The 12103-nt window shown below is 42.6% G+C and overlaps 1 protein-coding gene across 1 annotated transcript in view; it reads left to right on the top strand.

Moving 5' to 3' along the window:
* The window catches only part of DNAH3 (dynein axonemal heavy chain 3), a 226805-nt gene that overhangs the window by 13700 nt on the left and 201002 nt on the right, over nt 1–12103 (top strand). Inside the window, exons 3-6 of the mRNA XM_075528109.1 lie at nt 4033–4137; nt 4859–5081; nt 6174–6246; nt 7519–7687. Coding sequence (XP_075384224.1) covers nt 4033–4137; nt 4859–5081; nt 6174–6246; nt 7519–7687 — 570 coding nt within the window. The remainder of the gene's footprint in view (nt 1–4032; nt 4138–4858; nt 5082–6173; nt 6247–7518; nt 7688–12103) is intronic.

The raw sequence follows: 12103 nt of genomic DNA, 5'->3' as shown, positions 1-12103 counted from the left end.
GACACATTGCCTGATAAATGAGCTCAAGCATAGAAAAAAATCATGAGGATGGTACAGGACTGTCCAGTGTTTCATTCTGTTGTACCTAGGGATGCTACTAGTCAGAACCCACTAACACCACCAAACCACCAAAAATTCAAAATGGATTCAGAAGAGGACATGGGATAAGGGATACCACTGCTGATAACAGATTTTGTTTGAAAGTAGAGAATACCAGCCAGATGTTTACTTGGGTTTCATTGACTTAGCAAAGGCTTAGTCAACTGTGGGGATCATAGCAAACTATGAATATCATTGCTAAAAACTGGGAATTCCCGAACACTTCACTGCTCATTCAGAAACTGTATATAGATCAAGAGGAAGTTAGAAGAGAGCAAGAGAATTCTTCATGGTTTAAAATCCAGGAAGGTGTGTGTCAGGGTTGTATCAATATGCTGAGCAAATAATCTGAACAATTGTACTATATGGAAAAGAACCTTGCCTCAGGATAGGAGAAATGCTTATTAATAGCGTATCCTATGCAGGTGACACAACTTTGGTTGCTGAATGGGAGAGACTTTTATCACTTGCTGATGAAAATCAAAGGCTGTAACCTTGAGTATGGATTGCAATTCAATGTAAAGAACACCAAAATTTCCACAATTTGGGCCAATAACATGATAAATGGGGAAAAGATTGAACCTGTGACAGATTTTGTCTTACTTAGACTTGCAATTAATGCTCATGGAAGCATCAGTCAAGAAATCAAACAATGTCAAGCTTTTGGGTCAGGATGGCCATCTGGACACATGCATGACACTATCCCTCAACAACAAATATGGAGAAAATCAAAATAGAAGAAAAGCAAAGAACCTGGGATCTTGGCAGAAAAGACAAGTAAAGTGAAATAGTAAACCATGAATCCTCCATACCTCAGAGACTGTAGGTCCAGACAGAAGAAGGGAGAGACAGGCTGCCATGCCCACGAAGAGACTGGAAGTGGGGTGGGGATGGGGGGCTGACTGAACCAGACCTATTCATGAACCAAGTGTCCCAAGTACTAGGAGGATGTATCTGAAGCTCAGAAGTAGACTGGAGCAACACAATAGACTGGTACAATGGGTGCAAAAATGGGCTCTAATGTAGGAAATAGAACAAGTCCAAAGTTATTGCCTGCAGTGAAAAATTTGGAGTGCCAACATGATCCTTGAAATTCCCCCAACCTGTCTTTAAAGAATCATTCAGTATCACCCCTCAACAAGCCCAGCCCACGGAGTGTTGAAAAACTCGATGGGTAAAATATTGGCTGATGCAGGAAGTATCAAAAGCTAATGGAGACTGTTTATTATCAAACGATAACAAGGACTCTGTTACACAGAGTCAGTGTAACAAAAAGAACTGGGAGATACTCTTTCATTTCAAGAGTCATATGATTATGAACCAATGATACCAAACGAACAAGTCCCAGCTTCACTGAAGGCATGAGTGAAAAACAAGATTCCAGCAACTGAATGAATGCCCATTGAAACACGTCACCAGGCTGATGAAGCACTGGGAGCACTCACTCATCTATGTCAGGAAACTTGGAAGACATGTACCTACCCAAATGACAGGAAGAAAGGTGGCCAAGTTGAATGAGGAAATTCTCTATCATTAATATCACATGCCAGTAAGATTTTTCTAAAGATCATCAATGGTTGCAGTAGTACATTGACGAGGAGCTGCCAGAAATTTAAGCATAGTTCAGATGAGGACGTGGAATGAGGAACATCTTTGCTGATGTCAGATGGATCTTGGCTAAACGCAGAGACAGATATTTATTGTGTTTTACGGACAATGAAAAAGTATTCAACTGTGTGGATGATAAACTATGGATATCACTGAGAAGAACAGGAATTCCAGAACACCTCATTGTGCTCATGTGTCATTTGTACATAAATTAAGAGGTAGTTAGTTGTATAATCGGAACAAGGGGACGTCTCATGATTTTAAATCAGGGAAGGTGTACATCAGGGTTGTATCATTGCATTGTACTTATTCAATCTGTATGCTCAGCAATTAATCAGAGAAGCTGGGTTATATGAAGAAGGATGTGGCACTGGGATGGGGGAAAAGCTTAATAACAGCCTGTTGTGTGCAGATAACACCACCTTCCTTGCAGACAGCGAGGAGGACTTGAAGCACTTGCAGATGAAGATCAAGGATTGCAGCCTTCCGGATGGATTACAATTCAATGTAAAGAAAACTGGTCCTACAACATTCTCACAATTGTTATGTGTGAGCCCATTGTTGAAGCCGCTGTATCAATTCATCTTGTGGAGGGCTTTGCTTTCTTTCACTGCCCTGCTATTTTACCAAAGGAGCCCTAGTGGCATAGTGATTATGCATACAGCAACTGCAAGGTCAGCAGTTGGAAACCACCAGCCACTCATCAGGAGAAAGATGGGCCTTTCTACTCCTATAAAGAGTTAGTCTCAGACACTCACAGGGGCAGGTCTACCCTGTCTATAGGGTCACTATGAGTTGGCATAGACTGAGTGGCAATGATTGAGTGAGATTCAATCTGTCTGCTGGACAGATAACAGAAAAACTGGATTATGTGAAGAAGAAATTGGAGGGATATACACCTGGAATATGTAGACAACACAACCTTGCTTGCTGAAAGTACTTGAAGTGCTTGCTGATGAAGATCAAAGACTATCGCTTTCAGTACAGATTGCAACTCAATGTAAAGAAAACCAAAATCCTCATAACTGGGCAAACGGTAAACAGAATAGATTGCAGTGGGCAAAGATCACCTCTTACTTGTATCCACAGTCAATGCTCATGGAAGTAGCAGTCAAGAAATCAAAGGACATATTGCATTGGGCATCTGATGTACAAAACCTTTGTAAAGTGTTGAAGAACAATTATGTCGCTTTGAGGATTGAAGTGTGCCTGACCCAAGTCGTGGTATGTATAATAATCTCATATTCATGTGAAAGTTGCACAGTGAATAAGGAAAACTGAAGAAAATAATGAAGCATTTTCAGACTGTCAGAAGAACAAACATCTGTCTTGGGAGAAGTACAGCCAGAGTGCTCCTTGGGAGTGAGGATGGTGAGACTTTATCTCACGTACTTTGGGCACGTTATCAGGAAAGACCAGTCCCTGGAAAAGGTCATCATGCTTGGTAAAGTGGAGGGGCAACGAAAAGGGGAAGGCCCTGGACGAGACAAATGAGTGCAGTGTCTGCAACAATGGGCTCAAATGTAACAATTGTGAGGATGTTGTAGAACCGGGCAGCATTTTGTTCTGTTGTTCATTGAGTCGGTATGAATCAGAACCAAGACCACAGGAATTTAGTCCAATCATGGAACAAATTTCAGTTCTCCGTCTCATCCCTTGGGGACATAGTCGTCGTGCACCAAGTGACCAGAAGAGAAAAATGCAAATAGTATAGTTAAGTTCTACAGTCACTTTCAGCTCTGCAAGGTGCTTATCCCAGGAAAGCCTCTTAAGTGTTAGAGGGACTGGGAGAGGCATGTTTACACCTCCTGCCTGAGCTCTACTCCCCAGCATGTGCTCCCTGAGTAGAAAAGAAAGATGCACGCAGATACCCACAATGTTTGAATCATATTGTTCTTTTCAGAGGAAGTGCAGAGTTGCTTGTGTGTTAAGCACATATAAATCTCAATACTACTGTATGATCAACTTTTATTTGGAACTTTGCATGTGTGAAATGAATGAGAGTTTTACAATTATTTCCCCTCAAAGTCAGCCCCTATAAGAAAAATCCAAGGTAGAATAACTGAGAATCCCCTTGAAAATCAGGCTCTTCCTGGGGAAAATAGGGGAGAAATCTCCAACGTTGCTCACAAAGGGGAACTCAAGGGGGAAATGCTGGCGGAGAAAGAAATGAAGGACGAACAAACAAAACAAGACCAGAGTGTGTGCGGAAGGTGATTAATGGAAGTAACTGTTTCTGAAATCGCTTTACTTCTCACCCTACTCTCAGAGGCTTGGACAGCGTCCCTAATTCCTGAAGAGTGACTTCAGCCCCTTTTTCCATAGACCACCAGAGATAACTCAATCCACCACATGAGCCATTCGCAGAAGCGGCCAGAGCTGCCCCCACTGCCAGCTTCCACAAATGAGGCACCGTCTGAACTCTATCAGGTATGTGTATCTGACTGCCACTCTCCTAGTAAGGGTGACAAATGAAGAACACCATTCTGCTACTCTAGCTGTTCAGTGGTGGAGCAAACGGTTAGACTTGAGAAATGGGTTTGGGGGCTTTGGCAATCTCGACGGTCGGAAGAGGTCTGGGAGAAAGCAGTTAGCATCTGGCCTTCCCTACTTGCTTGCTGTATGATTTAAACTCTCGACCTTTGTATCTTTCTTTGTAAAAGGAGGGAGATTGTCTACCGTAGAGTCTCCCCTTTAAGGAATCGCATCCTTGGGCAGTGCAAACAAATCATGCCCAGCTGCTTAGCAGAAAGTTGAGTTAATTCCTCACTCTGAACATCCCCTCCCCAGGGTGCCTTGACAGAAAAACCTGGCAGTCTCGTACCCCAAGCTCAGCTGTTGAGAAATCGTGCAGAGTACACCTGCACTCTGACACACACGGGATTGACTTTGGAGTAACTGGGTTTTAAATGTAAGGAATAAAGGCAACAGGCATAAATGATCTAACTGAGGGACTTATTGTATGGAATACTGGCCAACTGAAATCAATAGAGAAATAGAATTGAGACCCACTCAGAAAGTAATCTCATGGTGGAAACGCTGTAAGGCACAGGGAACTCGAGTTCCACTGTAAGCAGAACCCAGGCCCCACTGACGCCAGGCTCCTTGGGGGAAGTCTCATCCTGTGTCCTCTACGGTTCATTCTTTCTAGACTGTCATGTCACACAGCTTCTATCCCCCCCTTATGCAACGTACGTCGTGGACTCTGGCTGTCCCCTTCAAAGAGCAGCATCACCACCGCGGGCCCAGTGACTCCATTGGCAACAACTACTCCTTGATGGCCCAGGACCTGAAGCTGAAGAACTTGCCCACGTTCTACCAGCCAGTGGCCCTCAATATCCCCAGGGAAAGGGGTCTTCACAGGCTGTTACCAGGTATTTGAGAACAGAATGAGATTTATGGTCCTGGGTTCTAATAGCAGCTCTCCTCTTATTGCGGTTGGCTTTGAACAGGCTTGTAAAGTCTTAGTCTCTCTATCTGCGAAATGGGAATGATTATAATGGCTAACATCTATGAACGTTTATCATCTACTGGTATACCTGGTTGGCACAAACAGTGAAGTACTCAACTGCTAACCTAAAGGTTGGCGGTTTGAACCCACTCAGACACACTTTGGAAGAAAGGTCTGGAGATTTCCTGAAAGTGTAGCCGGAATGCTTCCTAGAAAGAGTGATGGCAATGTTGTCTCACGTACCTTGGACATGTTATCAGGAGAGACCAGCTTCTGAAAAGGACACCAAGCCTGATAAAGTAGAGGGTTCACAAAAAGCAGAAGACTCTCAGTAAGATGGATTGACCCAGTGGTTCAAACCTGGCCGTGACTGTGGCAATGGCATCGAACTGGGCAGGGGTTGTATTGTATGTGGGATCAATATGAATCAGAATGGACAGGATGTTACCTAATCTCAATAACAAGAAGACATCTTAGCAAGTAGCATTTATCTAAAATATATAATTGTATACAATGGATTGAACTGATTTTTCCAATGACCTTCTATTGATTGTTAAGTGGTTTTTAATTAGAAATAGTTATGGCTGTTGTAAATGAAACTGATTTTTTTTGGCCTGTGTTAATGATAAAAACGTATTTAAAATCAACATGTTAAGTTTTATAAGTCCACATCTACTTAAAGGAAATATTGAATAATAATACAAATGATGTTAGAAAATAGAGCACACAGCATTAGTGAGTAAATTGAGTGTGCCATATTTGTCAAATGAATAAACCGAGGCGTACCCAGCCCATTTCACAGTTGGGAAAGCTGTCACTTTGTCAAGGTCATGCAGTTCAATCTGATGCAGGTGAGACCAGAGTCCATCCAGCCAGCCTCATCCCACTATGTTATGTTGTGTCCACCCAAAAGCCTTGATGTGCTTTGGGGCTGCTCTAAGGGGTCACAGCCATATGGTCAGAAGATGCCTCAACCCACTGTGTCCTCATTGATGTCTCCTCTCTACTATTTAAGCTCCTAACATTTCCGTAGAGCCCTACAAGAAGAAAATGAAGTTTGCCTTCAAAGAGAGAGACGAAGCCACCAGGTAAAGTGTTGCTCTGGGAATGGGGAATGTGTGACTGCACCAGCCCAAGGTTGTAATTTCCTGAAAAAAGTCTTCCATCATTCCCAGTGCTATTTCCAGACTCCAAAGTACACCCAGATATGCAGTGACTCGTGTTTTTCCCCACCATCCCTTAATCCAGATTTATTTTTTTATTTATTCCCTATCAAAATTGATGAAACTATTATGTCTAGGCACTGTCTTAAAGTTGGGATTATAAAGATAAACAAGACACAAAGAATAGAATAGTAGGAAAAATGGGAGCAGAGAGAGAGAGAGATAATAGATACGTTTTTTTCCTGAATGCCAGCCAATACTGGGTTACGACAAATTGCTCATTGAACATTCATAGTGTCCTAAGTGGGAAGAGGAGAAGCTCAGTAAACCCAGGGCTTTCACGTTGAGTGCAGCTCATGGGGACCTTGGGGTTTCCAAGCCTGCAGTCCTGCAGAGAAGCTGGTGGGTTTGAATCCCTCAACTTTTGGTTAGCAGCAAGCACTTAACCAGTGTACCACTCGGTCTCCTAGAGCAAGGTGGCACCACAGCATCAGCATATGGGAACTTGTTAGAAATGCTGATTCTTGGCCCCACCATTGACCTACTGAACCCAAAGCTGTAGCGATGGGGCACACAAATAGTCCAGCATTGTGGAGTCACAAGTCTTGGAGTTAAGAGCATGGAGCATATGTTGATCTGATTCCAAAGCCCACACTCCCAACTTTGTGCCATGCACGTAAAAACATTTTGGGCACCCAGCTATTTTGTTCTTCAATGCTCCTTAATTGGGGTTTGTGATAGTGATAAAAACGTGCTTGGGGCTGGAATGACTTAATTGGGGCTTTGTTTTTCAAGTTCGTGATCCCCATGGTCCAGTGTAATCTCCAGAAAGCCTTGAATGACAGGAAGTTAGAACAGCTTCTCCCCACTGGCAGAACCTCCTTTTGGCCTACATTTTCTTCCTGACTCTTCATTTCTTCTTTCTGCTTTTCTTATTTGCATGTTTAGCATCAGGTTACCCATTTGCTTTTGGCCAATCTAAGTCTTTTTAGATACTAAATAAAATTCAACAACTCAACAAAACCAGTGCTAACATAGACATGACATGCTCAGTGATTAGGGACCATCGGTGACGTAGGCACACCCGCCATTAAATGACGCTGAGTGATAGTTGTCAGGTTCAAGAAAGCAGGCTTGACCACATGACACCTCCATGTAGAAGCAGGCGCTAAGGGCAGAGCTGTGTCTATATTGCAGGACCCCGTTGGTATGCATCTCAACCTGCCCACATATCAAGGAGATGGTGGCATCTTTAGAATTTCCAGAAAGCCGACCAATGAGTCCAGAAGAACAAATTAATGTGATGATACAGCAGGAGATAGAAATGGAGAACAGAGAAGCCAGACCATCTGAAATGGACTTGGAGGTATTGTTCTTTTTGCTTTTTTTCCTCTCAGTTTGCTGCTAAGATTATTCTTCGCCCCTTTGTGGTTCTAAACTGGGGCATGAAGCAGAATCATCTGGTCCTGAGGGGGTTATCTGTCCTGGATTCCCTGTGTTTCCAGCTCTGATCTGTACCCAGTGTACATCATCTAATCTAGCTGGCTTGTAAGGTAGAACTGGGATCATGGGAGTGGGGGGCAGGGTGAGGAAGAACTAGAGGAACTATAGCTCATCAATGCTATACTGCACCCTGACTGGCTCCTCACCTCCCCACAACCCTTTTGTAAGGGGTTGTCCAATTGCCTAAAGATGGGCTTTGGGTCTACACTTCTCACTCCCACTTTTTCAAAATGATGATTTTTTGTTCTTTGATGCCTGATACCTGATTCTATCGATACCTCGTGATCACACAGACTGGTGTGCTTCTTCCATGTGGGCTTTGTTGCTTCTCAGCTAGATGGCCGCTTGTTTATCTGCAAGCCTTTAAGTCCCCACATGCTAAATCTTTTGATAGCTGGTACCATGAGCTTTCTTCAACACATTTGCTTATGCACCCACTTTGTCTTCAGCCATCATGTCAGAAAGGTGAGCATCATGGAATGGCAGGTTAATAGAACAAAGTGTCCTTGCATTGAGGGAGTACTTGAGTAGAGGCCCAGTGTCCATCTGCTACCTTAATACTAAACCTATAACTATATGCACATGGATCTATTTCCCCATCGTCATATATAAATTTATTTACATATGCACATGCCTGTATTTAGACCTCTATAAATGCCCTTTGCCTCCTAATTTTTTCCTCTATTTCCTTTTACTGTCCTCTTGTCCCACTATCATGTTCAGCCTTCATTTGGGTTTCAGGAATTCATCTTGGTTACATTGCCCTTGATCAAGCCCTACCAGGCCTCCTACACCCTCCTCGCCACTGATTTTGGATCACTTGCTGTTCCCTTGTCCCTGGGTTTGTTAACACCCACTTCCTTTCCCTCATCTCTGCCTCTCCCATGTCTCCCTTGTACCATCGGTCCCATTGTTTTCTCCTCCAGATTGCTTATCCCACCAGCTTATCTAGATAGACCTACAGAGATAATAATATGCACAAAAAAACAAGACAGGACAAAACAAAGCAACAAAAGAAAACAAAATAACAACAACAGAAAGAAATGACAACAACAACAAAAAGAATAGCCTATAAATAGTTCAAGATCTATTTGTTGACTTTTAGGAATATTTTCTGGGGTCCCATGCCCTGGCCCCAAAGTCTATTTTTGGTGTTCCCTGGGGACTTTGTTGCTCTGTACCCCTGCTGTTCTATTGCACGCACTTAGTGTTTCGCCTCAGTGTGATGAAGTCAGATGGGCATAATTCTCGCACTATGTCTCCAGTGTTCTCCCCCATAGTGCTATGGGTCAGTGAAGGTTGACGTGTCTTGTAGTGGGTCTGGCCCTATGGCCCTCTCTGTGCTTTGGCTGCTCTGAGTGGGAATATCATCCTCTGGGCTGGGTGCGCTAAGATGTGTCCCACTCTCTCTTCCTCTCCCTTCATTTGCTCCTGTGTGCTCTGATCAGACATGTCCCTCTACCATAGCTGTAGTGTTAGTGCTGTCCTCTGAAGTGAATTCTTCTGCTGCACGGAGGGGAGGGGGGCTGTCCATGTAGTTAGAATTGGGGCCAGCTCCTCAGACATCTCTACTGGTTCCCTGCTTCGTGCCAGTATGTTGCATTCACGTCTTAGAGCACCGGGTTGAAATCTGGTCCCTCTTTCCCTTTGGAGATATAAACAATACCCTCTTCTTAGTGGGTCAGTGTCCTGTTCAGGGGGCAGACTCTTACAGTGGCTTTACCAAGCATTATCCTTTCCAAGTCCCTCCTAATAAATTGCCCAAGATGAGTCATGCCATCCTCTTGTCTAAGGAGCATTCTGGTTGTACTTCCTTCAGGACAGATTTGTTTGTTCTTCTGGCAGTCCATGGTCTTTTCAGTATTCTTTGCCAAAATTCAAATACACCAGTTCTCATCTTCCTTCTTCATCGCCTAGTTTTCACATGTATATGAGATAACTGAGAAAGCATAGCTTGGATCAGGCATGTCTTATTCCCCCAAATAATATCTTCCCTCTTTAACACTTTAAAGAGGTCTTTTGCAGTAGATTTGCGCAATTCTTGACTGCTGCTTCCATGAACACTGGTTGTGAATCTTAGTAAAGTGAAATTCTTGAAAACATCATTCCTTTCTAAGTTAATCATGATGTTGTTTGTTAATCCAGTGTTGTTGTTTTTTTCTTTGTATTGAGTTGTTATCCATCTTGAAATTACCTGTCTTCATCAGGAAGTGCTTCAAATCCTCATGGCTTTCAGCAACCAAGTTGTGTCATCTGTACATTTCAGGTAGTTAATGAGCCTTCCTACAGTCTTAATGCTACATCTTTCCCATAAATTCTAGCTTTTCAGAGTATTTGCTTAGCCAACAGATAAAGTGTGATGAAAGGGTACAACATTGATACACACGTTGATTTTAAGCCATGCAGTATTGTTCTATGTTTTCTTGTTCTATGTTCCTTTGTCCTGTTGTTCTATGTACAGGTTCCACATGAGCACAAGTGTTCTGGAATTCTATCCTTAACAATGTTAACCATAGTTTGTTCTGTTCATGCAGTTGAATGCCTTTGCATAGACAATAAAACACGAGTAAACATATTTCTGGTATTCTCTGTTTTCAGACAAAATCCATCTGATGTCAGAAATGATATCACTCCTTCCAAATCTTCGGAATCGGGCTCGAATTTTTGGCAGTACCCTATTGATGTGCTGCTGTAACAGAGTTTGAACTATCTTCAGCAAAGTTCACTGGCATGTGATAGTAGTGATTATCTTTGTTAGGTGCTATCAGATTGGCTCTCGCTCATAGTAATCCTATGTACAACAGAACAAAAACACTTACCTGTCTTGCACGGTTCTCACGATTGCAATATTGTGCTCCTTGTTATAACCAGTGTCAATCCATCTCATCAAGGATCTTCCTCTTCTTCACTGTCCCTCTACTTTACCAAGCATGATGATGTCTTTTTCTAGGGACTTGTACCATGTCCAAAATTCATGAGGTGAAATCTTGCCATTTTCACTTCTGAGAAGCACTCTGGCTGTACCACTCCCAAGACAGATCTGTTTATTCTTTTCGCAGTCTAATATTCTTTGTCAGCGCCACAATTGGAAAGCATCAATTCTAATGTCCAACTTTCACATATTTATAAGGTAATTGAAATACCATGTCTTGAGTCACATGAACCTTAGTCCTCAAAGTGACACGCTTGCTCCTCAACACTTTACAGAGATCTCGTGCAGCAGATTGTTGGATCTCTTGACTGCTGCCGCCACAAGTAGTGATTGTGGAGCCAAGCAATTCAAAATCCTTGACAACTTCCATCCTTTCTCTGTTTACCCTGATGTTACCTGTTGGTCCAGTTGTGAGGATTTTGGTTTTCTTTACAGTTAGTTGTAATCCATATTGAAGGGGCAATCCTTGATCATCTTCTTCTTCAGTAAGTGCTATAAGTCCTCCTCACTTTCACCAGGGAAGATTGTGTCACCTGCGTGTCACATGATGTTAATAACCTTTCTCTCACCCTAATGCCACGTTCCTCTTCACATGGTCTAGCTTCTCTGATGATTTGCTCAACATACAGACTGAGTGAGTATGCTGAGAGAATGCAGCCCTGACATACACCTTTCCTGATTTTAAACCATGTGGTAACACTTGTTCTAGGTTTTGTTTTTTAATAATTACTACGTTCTGTTGGGTCACCTTTGTCTAGAATGGGCACAAATAGGAATCTCTTCCAGTAGGTTGGTCAGGTAGCTGTCTTCCAAATTTCTTGGCATGCTGAGTGCTTCCAGCGCTGCACCAGTTTGTTGAAACATTTCCATTGATAAGCTGTTAATTTCTGGAGAAATACTGACTGTATTTCTAACTCGAGATCTTTGTACATTTTAGCATAATATTTTATTTTGTTTTACGTTTACATTCTTCTTTCTTTCCTAATCATTCTGAAGTTTTCCATGAGTAAAAGCTACCCTTTTAATCTAAAACAAGTAATTATTCTAAGATGTGGGTATCTCACTATTATTATTATCCTCCTTACAGAACTGTCTATTCTTGGACTGAGATTTAAGTTAGGGAAGTGAGCCCATTTCCAGGTCTGGAAAGTGACTAAGGGTCATATAGTCTTAGGAGGCCCCTCAATCTCTATCTGAGGAGTAAGCCTCGTCTTATGACTTGGGGCTTTTGTTCCACATTTTCTCCCACTCTATCCAGGGCCTTCTAGTGGGATCTCTTTCAGAAAAGTTGGTAGTGGTAGTAGGCACCTCTTGAGTTATTTTTGTCTCAGGATTGTAGAGACGGAT

This window comes from Tenrec ecaudatus, chromosome 12 (genome assembly GCF_050624435.1).
Source record: "Tenrec ecaudatus isolate mTenEca1 chromosome 12, mTenEca1.hap1, whole genome shotgun sequence".
NCBI lineage: Eukaryota > Metazoa > Chordata > Mammalia > Afrosoricida > Tenrecidae > Tenrec > Tenrec ecaudatus.
Note: the sequence above shows the minus strand (reverse complement) of the source record. Positions and strands in the feature narration are given on the sequence as shown.